This window comes from Xyrauchen texanus, mitochondrion (genome assembly GCF_025860055.1).
Source record: "Xyrauchen texanus mitochondrion, complete genome".
NCBI classification, from domain to species: Eukaryota; Metazoa; Chordata; class Actinopteri; order Cypriniformes; family Catostomidae; genus Xyrauchen; species Xyrauchen texanus.
In genome coordinates this window covers 2194-16634 of record NC_010234.1, presented here as the reverse complement: position 1 = coordinate 16634, position 14441 = coordinate 2194, and the positions used below count along the sequence as shown (strand labels likewise).

The following is a 14441-nucleotide window of genomic DNA, read 5'->3' as shown; positions in this document are numbered from 1 at the left end:
ATATATTTAAGCTCAGAAATACTAGTACTTCGGCATATTTTTGTAATTTTTAGTCGTGGTTTTGGGTCAATCAACATTTTTATTTCAGGAAATAAATTTATATGTGTTATATATATAATACGTGGTGGGCATAGTCAACACTTACTACAACTCGTTGGCTTGATACGTTCGTCGGGTCTTTCTTGCTTTTGGGGTTTGACAAGAATAACAGGATTCGCTGGGCGTAGGGGGTAAGGGGGTTTGTCGCGCAAAAACAAAAAGGGGGTATAACTGTAATATTGGGTCAAGTAATAAATAGCTTATGCACCTGAATTAGAGTTATGCAATTCTTAAGTTATGACTTTTGATCATTAACCTATATTACATAGACCAGGTCTAAATGAACTACCTTGGGATTGTTTTGAGCCTGCACTGTGAGATGCAAAGTGAAAGGAAACCAAAAAAAGAGAACCCTATGCATATAAAAGAACGCTCGGCTAGGTGGGTAACGAGACATATGTACTCCACCATTAATCAGATGCCAGTATAATTATCCGAGGGTGGAGTTCTACAGTTATGGACCTGAAATAGGAACCAGATGCCAGTAATAGTTCACTGTGTGCAACCCCCACAATTATTGTCCCTGACCTATCATGGATATTATGCAATTATGTATACTGGTTGGTGGTTTCTTACTACATTAATTATCTCTCTGAAAATCTTAGTTGATCTTTGCGAGGGAGAATTTTAAATGGATAATATGCTAGTTATTCGCCGTCCCAGTTTCGTTGGATTTTATCCTGAGTTTTAATTTTATGCTTATGTATACCTTAGAATTTAGTACTTGCTTTATGGTCTATATAGTTACTTGGTGATTATACATTAATGTACTAATACATTAATGTAATATTATGCATATTATGTACTAAACCATACCGGCAGCCCGACGTGCGTGAGGCAGCGCATGGGCAGAAAATAGTTTAGTTTTAGAATCCTGGCTTTGGGAGCCAGGGGTGGGAGTTAAAATCTCCCTTTTCTGGGCTCTAGGGGGGAGTTTAACCTCCGATCTCCGGTTTACAAGACCGACGCTTTTATGCTAAGCTACTAGAGCAAGCTCATTCTAGTGCCTTGTTTTCTAATCACCCGGCTAGCGGGGTTAAGATTAGGAATAGGGCGAAGTATAGGGCGGACGCAACTTGTCCAATAACAATAAACGGATGTTCTACTGGCATTCCTCCAATTCATGTTAGGATAATCATATCAGCAACTAAGGTTCAGAATAGGAATTGGGTGGCCGGGCGAAATGTTAGTCCTCGTTGCTTGGAGGTGTGAAGGACGGGTACCACTATCAATACAAGAATGGAGGACAATAATGCTAGAACACCACCTAGTTTGTTGGGAATGGATCGAAGGATGGCGTAGGCAAACAGAAAATATCACTCCGGCTTGATATGAGGAGGGGTTACCAGGGGGTTTGCGGGGGTAAAATTGTCTGGATCTCCTAGTAGGTTGGGTGAAAATAGCGCGAGGGAGGTGAGGGCTAATAGCATGGCTGCGAAACCCAGGAGATCCTTGTATGAAAAGTAGGGGTGGAAAGAGATTTTGTCCGCGTCTGAGTTGATTCCTGCTGGATTATTGGATCCTGTTTCGTGCAGGAAAAGAAGGTGAATGATAGTTGCTGCGGCGACTACAAAGGGCAGTAGGAAGTGGAAGGCAAAGAATCGTGTTAGGGTTGCGTTATCTACTGAGAATCCCCCTCAGATTCATTGGACTAGCTCATTCCCCACATAAGGGACTGCGGATAGAAGATTGGTAATTACTGTAGCACCTCAGAATGATATCTGTCCTCATGGGAGTACATACCCGACAAAGGCGGTTATCATTACTAATAGGAGGAGAACAACACCAATGTTTCAGGTTTCTTTATAGAGGTATGACCCATAATATAGTCCTCGGGCAATATGTATGTAAATGCAAATGAAGAAGAATGATGCTCCATTAGCATGTACACTACGGATTAGTCACCCATAGCTTACGTCTCGGCAGATGTGGGCAACGGAAGAGAAGGCGGTTGAGATGTCAGAGGTATAGTGTATCGCTAGGAATAGTCCCGTCAGGATTTGGGTAATGAGACAAAGGCCTAGTAGGGATCCAAAATTCCATCATACTGAGATGTTGGACGGGGTTGGTAGGTCAACTAATGCGTCGTTTGCAATTTTGATTAGGGGGTGCGTTTTGCGTAGGCTTGCCATTAAGGTTCTTATAGTTGAATGACAACGGTGGTTCTTCAAGTCATTGGTCTCGGTTAGAATCCGAGTAAGAATTATGACCTATCTTGTATCTTTATTATTATTGGCCTTAGTTGTTGGTTTGGTTGCAGTAGCTTCTAATCCCGCACCTTATTTTGCTGCTTTTGGTTTGGTGGTTGCCGCAGGGGTGGGATGTGGTGTTCTTGCGGGGCATGGGGGATCTTTCTTGTCTCTTGTTCTTTTCTTAATCTATCTCGGGGGGATGTTGGTGGTGTTTGCTTATTCAGCAGCTTTAGCTGCTGAGCCCTTCCCGGAGGCCTGGGGAGATCGTTCTGTAATCGGATATGTTCTGATTTATGTGTTAGGTGTGGGTTTGGTGGGCGGTATATTTTGAGAGACCTGATATGAGGGGTCCTGGTTGGTAATCGATAATATAAAAGAGTTTTCAATACTGCGGGGTGATACTAGCGGGGTGGCTGTAATATACTCTTCTGGGGGGGGAATATTAGTTATTTGTGCTTGGGTGTTACTTTTAACCCTGTTTGTTGTGTTGGAATTAACTCGTGGGCTTAGTCGGGGGGCCCTTCGTGCAGTTTAGATGAAGGTGAAAAGGACTGCAAGGGCTGTGGTCAAGAGGAAAATTGTTAAATATGTTTTAATTATCCCTCGTTGGGAGTCACTAATATTTTTGGCTATCTTGATTTGGGTGGATGCGAGGCTTTTGGGGCCGATGGTCTCAAACCATGCTTGGTCTACGAGTTGGGTGGCGATTGTTTGTCCTAAAACTAAGTTAAGTTTAGGCGCCACACGGTGGACTGTTGTAGGAAAATATCCTAGTATGTTTGAGAAGTGGTGGAGTGAAGTTGTAGGTGTGACCTTAAACTGCTTGTTAGTTAGGGTGCTTAGTTCAATGGCTACTAGCAGGCCAATGATTGTCACTGTAAGGGCAGCCAATTTTAGTACCACAGGTATAGTTATAACTTGGGTCTTTGTGGGTAAAAAATTTAATGTAATGATGGATCCTGCAACAATGCTTCCTCAGGCAAGTCGTTTAATAGGGTTAATCACTAGTGGATTATTCTCATTAATTGGGGATAGGGGGAGGAATCGAGGAGATCCCATAGTGACAAAAAAGACTACTCGGAAACTGTAGACTGCGGTGAATGATGTAGCAATTAGCGTAAGGATTAGGGCTCAGGCGTTTAGGTGTGAGGTGTTGAGGGCTTCAATGATAGCATCCTTCGAGAAGAAGCCTGCTAGGAAAGGGGTTCCTGTAAGGGCTAGACTGCCAATGGTGAGGCATGAGGAGGTAAAGGGCATTAGGTTGTGGAGGCCCCCTATTTTTCGGATATCCTGTTCATCATTTAGGCTGTGAATAATAGAGCCTGAACATAAGAATAGTATGGCTTTGAAGAATGCGTGGGTGCAAATGTGTAGAAAGGCTAGCTGGGGTTGGTTAAGACCAATTGTAACTATCATAAGTCCTAGCTGACTGGATGTGGAGAAGGCTACGATTTTTTTGATGTCATTTTGGGTTAAAGCACAGGCGGCTGTGAATAATGTAGTTAGTGCGCCTAAGCAGAGGCAGATGGTTAATGCTAATGGGTTATTTTCTATCAAAGGATGGAGGCGAATCAGGAGAAAGATACCAGCAACCACCATAGTGCTGGAGTGAAGTAGGGCAGAGACTGGCGTAGGGCCCTCCATGGCGGAGGGTAGCCATGGATGGAGGCCAAATTGGGCCGATTTTCCAGTGGCCGCGAGGATGAGGCCAACTAGGGGGATTGTCATGTCGAAGTCCTTTGAGAGAAGAAAGATTTGTTGAATCTCCCATGAATTAAGGTTTATTGCAAGTCAAGCTATACTTAAAATCAGTCCAATATCCCCTACGCGGTTATATAGTACGGCTTGTAGGGCTGCTGTGTTGGCATCTGCCCGTCCGTACCACCACCCGATTAGCAGAAATGATATAATGCCAACCCCTTCTCAGCCAATAAAAAGTTGAAACATATTGTTGGCTGTTACTAGAATAATTATGGCAACTAGAAAGAAAAGCAGGTACTTAAAAAACCGGTTTACGTAGGGGTCGGAGTGCATATATCATAAAGCGAATTCCAGAATAGACCAGGTAACGTATAGGGCAATAGGGGTAAAGATAATCGAATAGTGGTCAAATTTGAAGCTAATATTAATATCAAATGTGTTTGTATTTATTCAGTGCCAGTTGGTTACAATACTCTCAGCTCCTTGGTCTAAAAAAATGGTTAGTGGAAATAAGCTAATAAGGAATGCGCTGTTAACAGCTATTTTGACGTGAGTGGCTGCCCATTCTGAACTTTGAGTTTTTCGATTAAGGGTTGTTAATAGGGGATAAATTAAAATTGTAATTACTAGAATGAGCGATGATGATAAAATTAGGGTTGTTGGGTACATAGCTTCTACTTGGATTTGCACCAAGAGTTTCTGGTTCCTAAGACCAACGGATGAGCTGTTATCCTTTAAAAGCCCGAGGAAGCCACGGAGTTTAACCGTGGAGTCTAAGGATTAGCAGTACTTATCGCCTCGGGCCTCCCTCGGTGAGTAAGGGGATTTTAACCCCCATCTCTAGAACCACAATCTAGTGTTTTAAGTTAAACTATACTTACTAGTAGCATCAGCCTCATATAAGTTCTGGCTTTGTAATTAGGAGAACCACTGGAATAAGGTGTATGACTATAAGTAAGTGTTCTCGGGTGTGGAATGGGGGTAGTCCCACGATATGATTAGGGGTTGGGCCTCGCTGTGATATTAGGAAAAGATATAATGAATAGCCCGCTGTAATCAGCGTTCCTACTCCAGTCAGGGCAATAGTTCATGGGGATCAGCTAAACAGGGATGTGATAATTATCAACTCTCCTATCAGGTTGGGGAGAGGGGGAAGTGCCAGGTTAGCTAGATTAGCGGCAAATCATCATACAGCTGTTAGTGGAAAAATCATTTGGAGGCCTCGAGCAAGGACTATTGTTCGACTATGAGTCCGCTCATAGGCTGTATTAGCTAGGCAAAATAGTGCTGAGGAGATTAATCCGTGTGCAATTATTAAAATAATTGCTCCTGTAAACCCCCAGGGGGTTTGGATCAGAATTCCTCCTGCTACTAAGCCCATGTGACTCACCGATGAGTAGGCGATTAGTGACTTTAAGTCCGTTTGTCGTAGACAGATGGAGCCTGTCATGATAATACCCCAGAGAGCCAGAATAATGAACGGGTAGGCCAACTCTTTGGATAAGGGGTCCAGCATAACCATTATTCGTATTATTCCGTACCCCCCCAGTTTTAGTAATACTGCGGCTAGGACTATAGACCCTGCTACTGGGGCTTCTACATGTGCTTTTGGTAGTCAAAGGTGTACGCCATAAAGTGGTATTTTTACGAGGAAAGCAATTAAGCATCCGGCTCATCAGAATTTATGTCCTCAGGATTCAAGAGTAAGGGGTTGAGAGTATTGTAGGATTATCATTGATAGGGTCCCTGTTGACTGTTGTAATAGTAACAGGGCTACTAGCAATGGTAGTGATCCGGCTAAAGTATAAAATAGGAAATAGGTACCCGCATTGAGGCGTTCTGTTTGATTACCCCATCGTGTAATAATAATTAAGGTTGGAATTAGGGTGGCTTCAAATATAATATAAAACATAATCAGTTCTGTTGCACCAAATGCTATAATTAAAAAGGCCTGCAACGAGACGAGAAGGGAAATGTATAGACGTTGTCGGTTGACAGGTTCCGGGTTAATATGGTTTTGGCTGGCTAGAATCATTAATGGCAGAAGTCAGCATGTCAATACTAGGAGTGGGGTAGATAGGGGGTCCGTAGCCAAATATATGTTTGAGGCTGTTCATCCGGCTTCGGATGTTCATTTTAATCAGGTTAGGCTAATGAGAGCGATAAGCAGGCTATGTGCAGTCGTGGTTGTTCAAAGCCATTTGGGGGATGAAATTCAGATTGTTGGAAATAGCATAATCGTGGGAATAAGCACTTTTAGCATTGTAATAAGTTGAGGTTCTGAAGGCGGTCGGTTCCGTGAGTTCGAGCTGTGGCAACCAGAAGTGCAAGTCCTGCGCTAGCTTCACAGGCGGAGAAGGCTAGTAAAAGTATAGGTGCGGCAGAAAATCCTGTTGATTCGAACTGTAAAGCCCACAGGGCTAGCGCAATAAATAATGATAGTATTATACCCTCTAGGCATAATAGGGCAGATAGTAGGTGGGTTCGATGGAATGCTAGGCCTATCAGTCCTAACACGAAGGCTGAGCTGAAGCTAAAGTGTACTGGTGTCATAAGGGAATTATGGAATTAAACCATAATTTTCTGAGCCGAAATCAGAGGTCTTGTGTTGGACTAATACCCTATTCTGCTCACTCTAGGCCTCCTTGGGTTCATTCATAAATTAATCCTAGTGTTAATAAAATCAGAACTGTTGTTGCTCAAAAGAATGTCCCGGTGGGGGTGTGGAGTTGATCCCCCCAGGGCAGGGGGAGAAGGAGTGCAATTTCTAAATCAAAAAGAAGGAACAAAATTGCTACTAAGAAGAATCGGAGGGAAAATGGTAGCCGGGCTGAGCCCAGGGGGTCGAAACCACATTCATAAGGTGACAGCTTTTCTGCATCAGGGGTTATTTGTGGCAACCAAAAGGATACAACTGCTAAGACTGAAGATAGGATTATGGTAATAAATAGAATGGTAATAACTAAATTCATTATCTTTCCTTGGGGTTTAACCAAGACTAAATGATTGGAAGTCACTTGTACTAACTTTAATACTAGAAAGATTATGAGCCTCATCAGTAAATTGATACATATAGGAATAGTCATACGACGTCGACGAAGTGTCAGTATCATGCGGCAGCTTCAAAGCCAAAGTGGTGTTCTGATGTGAAGTGGTACTGGATTTGGCGTAACAGGCATACGGCTAGAAAGGTTGAGCCAATGATAACGTGGAGTCCGTGGAACCCTGTAGCTACGAAGAAAGTTGATCCGTAAACACCATCTGCAATTGTGAAGGGGGCTTCGTAATATTCCATAGCTTGAAGGGCAGTAAAGTAGAGCCCAAGAATAATTGTAAGGGTTAAAGATTGAATAGCTTGCTTGCGTTCCCCTTCTATCAGGCTGTGGTGTGCCCATGTTACTGTAACTCCTGATGCTAGTAGCACAGCTGTATTAAGAAGTGGCACTTCAAATGGATCTAGGGTAGTAATTCCTGTGGGGGGTCAGCATCCCCCTAATTCAGGGGTGGGTGCTAGGCTAGAATGGTAAAAAGCTCAGAAGAAGCCAAGAAAGAAGAATACTTCAGATGTAATAAACAGAATTATTCCATATCGTAGGCCTTTTTGTACCGGGGGTGTGTGGTGTCCTTGAAATGTCCCCTCTCGAATAATGTCACGTCATCATTGATATATTGTAAGGATAGTAAGAACTAATCCAAGAGTTATTAGGGTTGTTGAGTGAAAATGAAATCAGATTGCTAGTCCGGACGTTAAGAGAAGAGCGGCGATTGCGCCGGTTAAAGGTCATGGGCTTGGATCAACCATATGATATGCATGCGCTTGGTGGGCCATTAAACGTTTTCTTGTAGATATAGGCTTAGGAGAAGTACAAATACATAGGCCTGGATTATTGCAACTGCCACTTCTAGTAGGGTTAGGAGAAATAAGACAGCAGCAGTAAGGATGGCCACTGTTGGTATTATTGGCAGTAGAACAAAGACAGCGGTAGCAATCAGTTGAATGAGCAGGTGGCCTGCAGTTAGGTTTGCTGTGAGTCGTACGCCTAGGGCTAGGGGGCGGATAAATAAGCTAATTGTTTCGATAATGATTAATACTGGAATCAAAGGGATTGGTGTACCTTCGGGTAACAGATGTCCTAGGGCAATGGTTGGTTGGTTTCGTATGCCGATAATTACTGTGGCAAGTCATAATGGCACAGCAAATCCCATGTTTAAAGAGAGTTGAGTAGTTGGCGTAAAAGTGTATGGGAGGAGTCCCAACATATTAATAGTAATTAAAAATACTATTAATGAGGCTAGTAGGAGGGCTCACTTATGTCCTCCTACGTTAAGAGGTAGTATGAGTTGACTAGTAAATCGGTTAATTAATCATCCTTGAATTGTAATTAGTCGGTTTGTTAACTCATCGTGAGGGTGGTGTGGGGGTAGAGTACTCAGGGTAGGGCGATTGCGATAGCAATCAGGGGTACTCCCAGGTAGGATGGGCTCGCGAAATTGATCGAAGAAGCTTATTGCCATGGTCAGTCTCAGGATTCAGTCTTGTGTTTTTCGGCGCTTACCGGGGTTGGTTCATTTGGTGAAATATGGTTTAGTACTTTGGTGGGGATAATCGTGAGGAAGATTACTCATGAGAATACTAAAATTGCAAATCAGGGGGTGGGGTTAAGTTGTGGCATTTCACTAGAGGTGGTTGGGAAGCACCAATCTTTGGCTTAAAAGGCCAACGCTTTGTCCCGTATTTAGCTTCCTAGTGAGGCGTCTTCTAGTATCAAGGATGATCAGCTTTCGAAGTGTTCGAGTGGAACGGCTTCTACTACGATAGGTATAAAGCTGTGATTAGCTCCACAGATTTCAGAGCATTGTCCATAAAAGACCCCGGGACGGGAGGCAATGAAAGCGGTTTGGTTAAGTCGTCCTGGAACGGCATCTATTTTTACACCTAATGATGGAACAGCTCAAGAGTGCAGTACATCCTCGGCTGAGACTAGTACACGAATTGGAGATTCCATTGGTACTACCATTCGGTGGTCTGCTTCAAGGAGTCGAAATTGCCCGGGATTAAGGTCTTGGGTTGGAATCATGTAGGAGTCAAAACCCAGGTCTTCGTAGTCTGTGTACTCGTAGCTTCAGTATCATTGGTGTCCTATGGCTTTAATTGTTAGGTGGGGGTCATTAATCTCGTCTATAAGGTATAAAATGCGTAGAGAGGGGAGGGCAATCAAAATTAGGATAACAGCTGGTAAAACAGTTCATACAATTTCGATTTCTTGAGAATCTAAAATATACTTGTTGGTGAGTTTAGTCGAGACTATTGCAACAATAATATATAGTACTAAGGTGCTAATCAAAAATACAATTATTAAAGCGTGGTCATGAAAATGAAGAAGTTCTTCTATAACGGGTGATGCCGCGTCTTGGAATCCTAGTTGTGTGGGATGTGCCATTAAGCTATATAGCTTAAGACATGCAGGGGTTTAACCTACGATTTCACCTTGACAAAGTGATGTAATTTACTAATTTTACTAATGTCTTAGAAGGAAGTGGCAGAGTGGTTATGCGGTTGGCTTGAAACCATCATATGGGGGTTCAATTCCTCCTTTCCTCGATTAATTTGATTGTACTTGAACGAATGCGGGTTCTTCAAATGTGTGGTAAGGCGGAGGGCATCCGTGTAGCCATTCTACATTTGTTGCGGTTAACTCTACGGATATAACTTCTCGTTTAGCAGCGAAAGCTTCTCATAAAATAAAGAGAAACATGATTACTGCTACCAGTGAGATTAGAGATCCAATAGAAGAGACTGTGTTTCACAGGGCATAAGCGTCTGGGTAGTCGGAATATCGTCGTGGCATTCCGGCTAATCCTAGGAAGTGTTGGGGGAAGAATGTTAAATTAACACCAATAAATATTACCCCAAAATGGATTTTTGTTCATGTGCTATGAAGGGTGTATCCGGAAAATAAGGGGAATCAATGGACAAATCCTGCTATAATAGCAAATACGGCACCTATTGATAATACATAGTGAAAATGTGCAACTACGTAGTATGTATCATGTAGTACAATATCTAGAGATGAATTGGCTAGAACAATTCCTGTTAGTCCACCCACCGTGAACAAGAAGATAAACCCCAGGGCTCATAGTAAAGGCGTTTCTCATTTAATTGATCCGCCATGGAGCGTAGCAAGTCAGCTAAATACTTTAACACCCGTTGGAATTGCAATAATTATGGTCGCAGATGTGAAGTAGGCACGAGTGTCTACGTCTATTCCCACAGTAAACATATGATGGGCTCATACAATGAAACCTAAGAGGCCAATGGCCATTATGGCCCATACCATACCCATATATCCAAATGGTTCTTTTTTACCGGCATAGTAGGCTACGACGTGGGAAATGATTCCAAATCCGGGTAAAATAAGAATGTATACTTCTGGGTGGCCGAAAAATCAAAACAAGTGTTGGTAAAGGATTGGGTCTCCTCCTCCTGCGGGGTCAAAGAATGTTGTATTTAAATTTCGATCTGTTAATAGTATGGTAATTCCTGCGGCCAGGACAGGTAGTGACAGGAGGAGGAGAACAGCCGTTACAAGCACAGCTCACACGAACAGGGGTGTCTGATACTGAGAGATTGCTGGGGGTTTCATATTAATTGTTGTAGTAATAAAGTTAATTGCTCCGAGAATTGATGAAACACCTGCCAGGTGAAGAGAAAAGATGGTTAAGTCTACAGAGGCTCCGGCGTGGGCAAGATTACCCGCAAGTGGGGGGTATACTGTTCACCCTGTTCCGGCCCCAGCTTCAACCCCAGAAGAGGCCAATAATAAGAGAAATGAGGGGGGTAGAAGCCAGAAGCTTATGTTATTTATTCGGGGAAATGCTATATCAGGGGCTCCGATCATTAATGGTACAAGTCAGTTTCCAAACCCCCCAATTAAGATAGGTATTACTATAAAGAAAATTATAACGAAGGCGTGGGCGGTAACAATAACATTATAAATTTGATCATCACCAAGAAGTGATCCGGGTTGACTTAATTCGGCTCGAATTAGGAGGCTTAGGGCGGTTCCTACTATTCCGGCTCAGGCACCAAATACAAGATAGAGGGTGCCAATGTCTTTGTGGTTGGTAGAGAAGAATCAGCGTGTGATTGCCACAGGTAGGATGGCCGAGTGCATAGGCGGTGGGTTGTAGCCCCGAAGACAGAGGTTTAACTCCTCTTCCTACCACAGCTCTGTGGTGAAGAACACACATAAAATTGCAAATCTTAAGACGCAGACTAACCTCTGCCGGGGCTTTTCTTCCCGCCTTACCCGGCTAACGGCGGGAAGAAATAGATGAATGCTCGCTGGTTTGAGCGCTTAGCTGTTAACTAAGAGTTTGTAGGATCGAGGCCTTCTCATCTAGAAAGGCTTTAGCTTAATTAAAGTGTCTGATTTGCATTCAGAAGATGTGGGATAAAGTCCCGCAAGTCTTATCAGGGGCTAGGAGGTTTTCACTCCTGCTTAGAGCTTTGAAGGCTCTTGGTCTAGGTTGTTATCCTAAGCCCCTAGCTCACTATTAGTAGAATGCCTGGAGTGAGGGGGAGAAGTCCAAGTGCGATGGTTGTAGTAAGGGCCAGTGGCATAGTTAGCTGGGTGGAGCGGGTTCGTCATGGGGCTATAGAATTGACTGTGTTGGGGTGCATTGTCAGGGTTATTGCATAACACAGGCGTAGGTAGAAGTACAGGCTCAGCAGGGCAGCAAGGGCTATTATGGTGGCCGTAAGGGGCAGTCCTTGCTTGGCCAGCTCTTGTAGGATGAGTCATTTAGGTATGAATCCTGTTAGGGGGGGCAGTCCTCCAAGAGATAGTAAGACTAAGGCAGTGGTAATAACCATGATGGGGTTTTTTGATCAGGCTATTGTTAGGGTACTAATTTTGGTGGCTGATGAGAGTTTCAGTGCAAGGAATGCTGCTGATGTCATGAAAACATATGTTCCTAGGGCAAGGAGGGTTAGCTGGGGGGCATATTGCGAAACAATAATTATTCAGCCCATATGAGCAATAGAGGAGTAGGCTAAAATCTTCCGGAGTTGAGTCTGATTTAGACCGCCCCAGCCACCAATAAGCGTTGATGCTAAGCCTAATATTGTGAGAAGCATGGGATCAATGGTTGGGGCTAGCTGTACAATTAGTGCAAATGGTGCAAGCTTTTGTCAGGTTGAGAGAATAAGTCCTGTAAGAAGGTCAAGTCCTTGTAAAACTTCTGGTAATCAAAAGTGTACTGGGGCAAGCCCAATTTTAAGTGCCAGGGCAGCAATAGCTATGGTGGTAGCGAGGGGATGAGACAAGTTGTTAATGTCCCATTCCCCGATAAGTCAAGCATTTGTTGTACTTGCAAACAAAATTACAGCGGCTGCAGTGGCCTGGGTTAGGAAATATTTGGTGGTTGCCTCAACTGCTCGGGGGTGGTGGTGTTGGGCTATAAGTGGTAAAATTGCTAGCGTATTAATCTCTAAGCCCATTCAGGCAAGGACCCAGTGGGAGCTGGCGAAGGTCAGGGTGGTTCCCAGTCCGAGACTAGACAGAAGGATAGTGAGTACGTAAGGATTCATTGACAGAGGAGGGATTTTAACCGTCATGTTCGGGGTATGGGCCCGAAAGCTTATTTAGCTGACTCTGTCGTAGAAAGTAGTGTAGAGGAAGCACCAGGAGTTTTGATCTCCTGAGGATGGGTTCAAACCCCTTCTTTCTAGGAACCGGGGGGACTTCAACCCCCATTAGCCACTCTATCAAAGTGGTCCTTGGACATTCAGGCACAGTTCCTAGGGCCTATTAGAGTTGTGGGGGTAGCCCTGCAAATGCAACTGGAAGGGCAACGTGTCAGAGTACTAATGCTAGGGTTAGCGGGAGGAAATTTTTTCAGACTAAGTGCATTAGTTGGTCATATCGGAATCGCGGATATGAGGCCCGAACCCACAGGAACACGATGGACAGTAACGCTGCTTTAATTATTAAGTTCATTGCAGTTAGTTCTGGAATGGCTGGAATATGGGATGCTCCTAAAAATAAAATTGCTGAGAGTGTATTCATTAGTAGGATATTAGCATATTCAGCTAAGAAAAACAGGGCAAATGGTCCCCCTGCATATTCTACGTTAAACCCGGAGACTAATTCTGATTCTCCCTCTGTGAGGTCAAAGGGCGCCCGGTTTGTCTCTGCTAGCGTAGAAATATACCACATTGCAGCCAAAGGCCAGGCTGGTACGAGTAGTCAAATGCTTTCTTGGGTGACATTAAATATTTGCAGGGTATAGCCTCCAGAGAAGATAATGATGGAGAGCAGAATTAGTCCTAGGCTGACTTCGTATGAAATTGTTTGGGCTACGGCCCGCAAGGCTCCAATTAGCGCATATTTTGAATTAGATGCTCACCCAGAGCCTAAAATGGAGTAGACTGCAAGGCTGGATAACGCTAACACAAATAAAATACCTAGATTTAAGTCGGCTACGGGGTAGGGCATGGGTATTGGGGCCCAGAGTGTCATGGCTAGTGTTAGTGCAAGCATGGGGGCTGCTAGAAATAGAAAGGGGGACGAGGTTGAGGGGCGAATTGGCTCTTTAATGAAGAGCTTGAGCCCGTCGGCAATTGGTTGTAGTAGTCCGTATGGTCCTACAACATTTGGGCCCTTCCGTAATTGTATATACCCCAGGACTTTACGTTCAATTAATGTCAGGAAAGCTACTGCTAGTAGCACGGGAACAATATAGGCTAGTGGATTAATTAGGTGGGTTAATAGGGTGTTTATCATGAACTAAGGAGAGGATTTGAACCTCTGGCTGAAAGGGCTTAGGCCTTTTGCAATTACCATGCTCTGCCACCTTAATATGTCCTTATCTAGGGCCGCAATTTGGCTCACCCTTTACTTGATTTAGTTGCCTTCATCAATTAGGGGTGGGGCGTGCTTAAGGCATGGGCCCCTCTTTTCCGGTCCTTTCGTACTAGGGAAAGTAGCATTACAGATAGAAACTGACCTGGATTGCTCCGGTCTGAACTCAGATCACGTAGGACTTTAATCGTTGAACAAACGAACCCTTAATAGCGGCTGCACCATTGGGATGTCCTGATCCAACATCGAGGTCGTAAACCCCCTCGTCGATATGGACTCTGGGAGAGGATTGCGCTGTTATCCCTAGGGTAACTTGGTTCGTTGATCGGACTTATGTCCGGATCATGTTTGGTCAGATGTTCTGTGGTTTAGAGGTGTTGCTCTTAACTCTAGGGTTTAACTCCCAGTCCACTCGGAGGCTGTTTTTTCCTCCGCGGTCGCCCCAACCGAAGGTAAGATTCCATGATGCGCTAAGTTTATGCTCTTTAATAAGTTGTTTAACGCGATTGGGTCTGTACCTTAAGCTCCAAAGGGTCTTCTCGTCTTGTAGGTTTATACCCGCTTCTGCACGGATAGATCAATT

General features: G+C 43.9%; 13 protein-coding genes across 13 annotated transcripts, besides 21 other annotated features; 1 reads left to right on the top strand and 12 right to left on the bottom strand. All coding sequences in view use genetic code 2, as the record gives it.

The window, feature by feature from the left end:
• The first annotated feature begins 947 nt into the window (after positions 1 to 947).
• Positions 948 to 1020, top strand: a tRNA (tRNA-Pro).
• Positions 1019 to 1090, bottom strand: a tRNA (tRNA-Thr).
• Positions 1091 to 2231, bottom strand: CYTB (cytochrome b). Its single transcript has one exon. A coding segment is annotated over exon 1 (1141 nt).
• Positions 2232 to 2235: 4 nt separating this feature from the next.
• Positions 2236 to 2304, top strand: a tRNA (tRNA-Glu).
• ND6 (NADH dehydrogenase subunit 6) lies at positions 2305 to 2826 on the top strand. Its single transcript has one exon. The coding sequence runs from the start codon at positions 2305 to 2307 to the stop codon at positions 2824 to 2826; it is 522 nt and encodes a 173-aa protein (YP_001648888.1).
• ND5 (NADH dehydrogenase subunit 5) lies at positions 2823 to 4661 on the bottom strand. Its single transcript has one exon. The coding sequence runs from the start codon at positions 4659 to 4661 to the stop codon at positions 2823 to 2825; it is 1839 nt and encodes a 612-aa protein (YP_001648887.1).
• Positions 4662 to 4734, bottom strand: a tRNA (tRNA-Leu).
• A 1-nt stretch (position 4735) lies between these two features.
• Positions 4736 to 4803, bottom strand: a tRNA (tRNA-Ser).
• Positions 4804 to 4873, bottom strand: a tRNA (tRNA-His).
• A 1-nt stretch (position 4874) lies between these two features.
• ND4 (NADH dehydrogenase subunit 4) lies at positions 4875 to 6255 on the bottom strand. Its single transcript has one exon. A coding segment is annotated over exon 1 (1381 nt).
• On the bottom strand, positions 6249 to 6545 carry ND4L (NADH dehydrogenase subunit 4L). Its single transcript has one exon. It carries the CDS (start codon positions 6543 to 6545, stop codon positions 6249 to 6251), a length of 297 nt encoding a protein of 98 aa, YP_001648885.1.
• Positions 6546 to 6615, bottom strand: a tRNA (tRNA-Arg).
• Positions 6614 to 6964, bottom strand: ND3 (NADH dehydrogenase subunit 3). Its single transcript has one exon. The coding sequence runs from the start codon at positions 6962 to 6964 to the stop codon at positions 6614 to 6616; it is 351 nt and encodes a 116-aa protein (YP_001648884.1).
• Positions 6965 to 7036, bottom strand: a tRNA (tRNA-Gly).
• On the bottom strand, positions 7036 to 7821 carry COX3 (cytochrome c oxidase subunit III). The gene has a single exon. It carries the CDS (start codon positions 7819 to 7821, stop codon positions 7036 to 7038), a length of 786 nt encoding a protein of 261 aa, YP_001648883.1.
• On the bottom strand, positions 7821 to 8507 carry ATP6 (ATP synthase F0 subunit 6). The gene has a single exon. The coding sequence runs from the start codon at positions 8505 to 8507 to the stop codon at positions 7821 to 7823; it is 687 nt and encodes a 228-aa protein (YP_001648882.1).
• Positions 8498 to 8665, bottom strand: ATP8 (ATP synthase F0 subunit 8). Its single transcript has one exon. It carries the CDS (start codon positions 8663 to 8665, stop codon positions 8498 to 8500), a length of 168 nt encoding a protein of 55 aa, YP_001648881.1.
• A 1-nt stretch (position 8666) lies between these two features.
• Positions 8667 to 8742, bottom strand: a tRNA (tRNA-Lys).
• On the bottom strand, positions 8743 to 9433 carry COX2 (cytochrome c oxidase subunit II). Its single transcript has one exon. A coding segment is annotated over exon 1 (691 nt).
• A 14-nt stretch (positions 9434 to 9447) lies between these two features.
• Positions 9448 to 9521, bottom strand: a tRNA (tRNA-Asp).
• Positions 9522 to 9523: 2 nt separating this feature from the next.
• Positions 9524 to 9594, top strand: a tRNA (tRNA-Ser).
• A 1-nt stretch (position 9595) lies between these two features.
• Positions 9596 to 11146, bottom strand: COX1 (cytochrome c oxidase subunit I). The gene has a single exon. The coding sequence runs from the start codon at positions 11144 to 11146 to the stop codon at positions 9596 to 9598; it is 1551 nt and encodes a 516-aa protein (YP_001648879.1).
• Position 11147: 1 nt separating this feature from the next.
• Positions 11148 to 11220, top strand: a tRNA (tRNA-Tyr).
• Positions 11217 to 11291, top strand: a tRNA (tRNA-Cys).
• Positions 11292 to 11323: 32 nt separating this feature from the next.
• Positions 11324 to 11396, top strand: a tRNA (tRNA-Asn).
• A 1-nt stretch (position 11397) lies between these two features.
• Positions 11398 to 11465, top strand: a tRNA (tRNA-Ala).
• Positions 11466 to 11467: 2 nt separating this feature from the next.
• Positions 11468 to 11540, bottom strand: a tRNA (tRNA-Trp).
• On the bottom strand, positions 11539 to 12585 carry ND2 (NADH dehydrogenase subunit 2). The gene has a single exon. It carries the CDS (start codon positions 12583 to 12585, stop codon positions 11539 to 11541), a length of 1047 nt encoding a protein of 348 aa, YP_001648878.1.
• Positions 12586 to 12654, bottom strand: a tRNA (tRNA-Met).
• A 1-nt stretch (position 12655) lies between these two features.
• Positions 12656 to 12726, top strand: a tRNA (tRNA-Gln).
• Positions 12724 to 12800, bottom strand: a tRNA (tRNA-Ile).
• Positions 12801 to 12805: 5 nt separating this feature from the next.
• ND1 (NADH dehydrogenase subunit 1) lies at positions 12806 to 13780 on the bottom strand. The gene has a single exon. The coding sequence runs from the start codon at positions 13778 to 13780 to the stop codon at positions 12806 to 12808; it is 975 nt and encodes a 324-aa protein (YP_001648877.1).
• Positions 13781 to 13857, bottom strand: a tRNA (tRNA-Leu).
• Positions 13858 to 14441, bottom strand: part of an rRNA (l-rRNA) that runs on past the window's edge.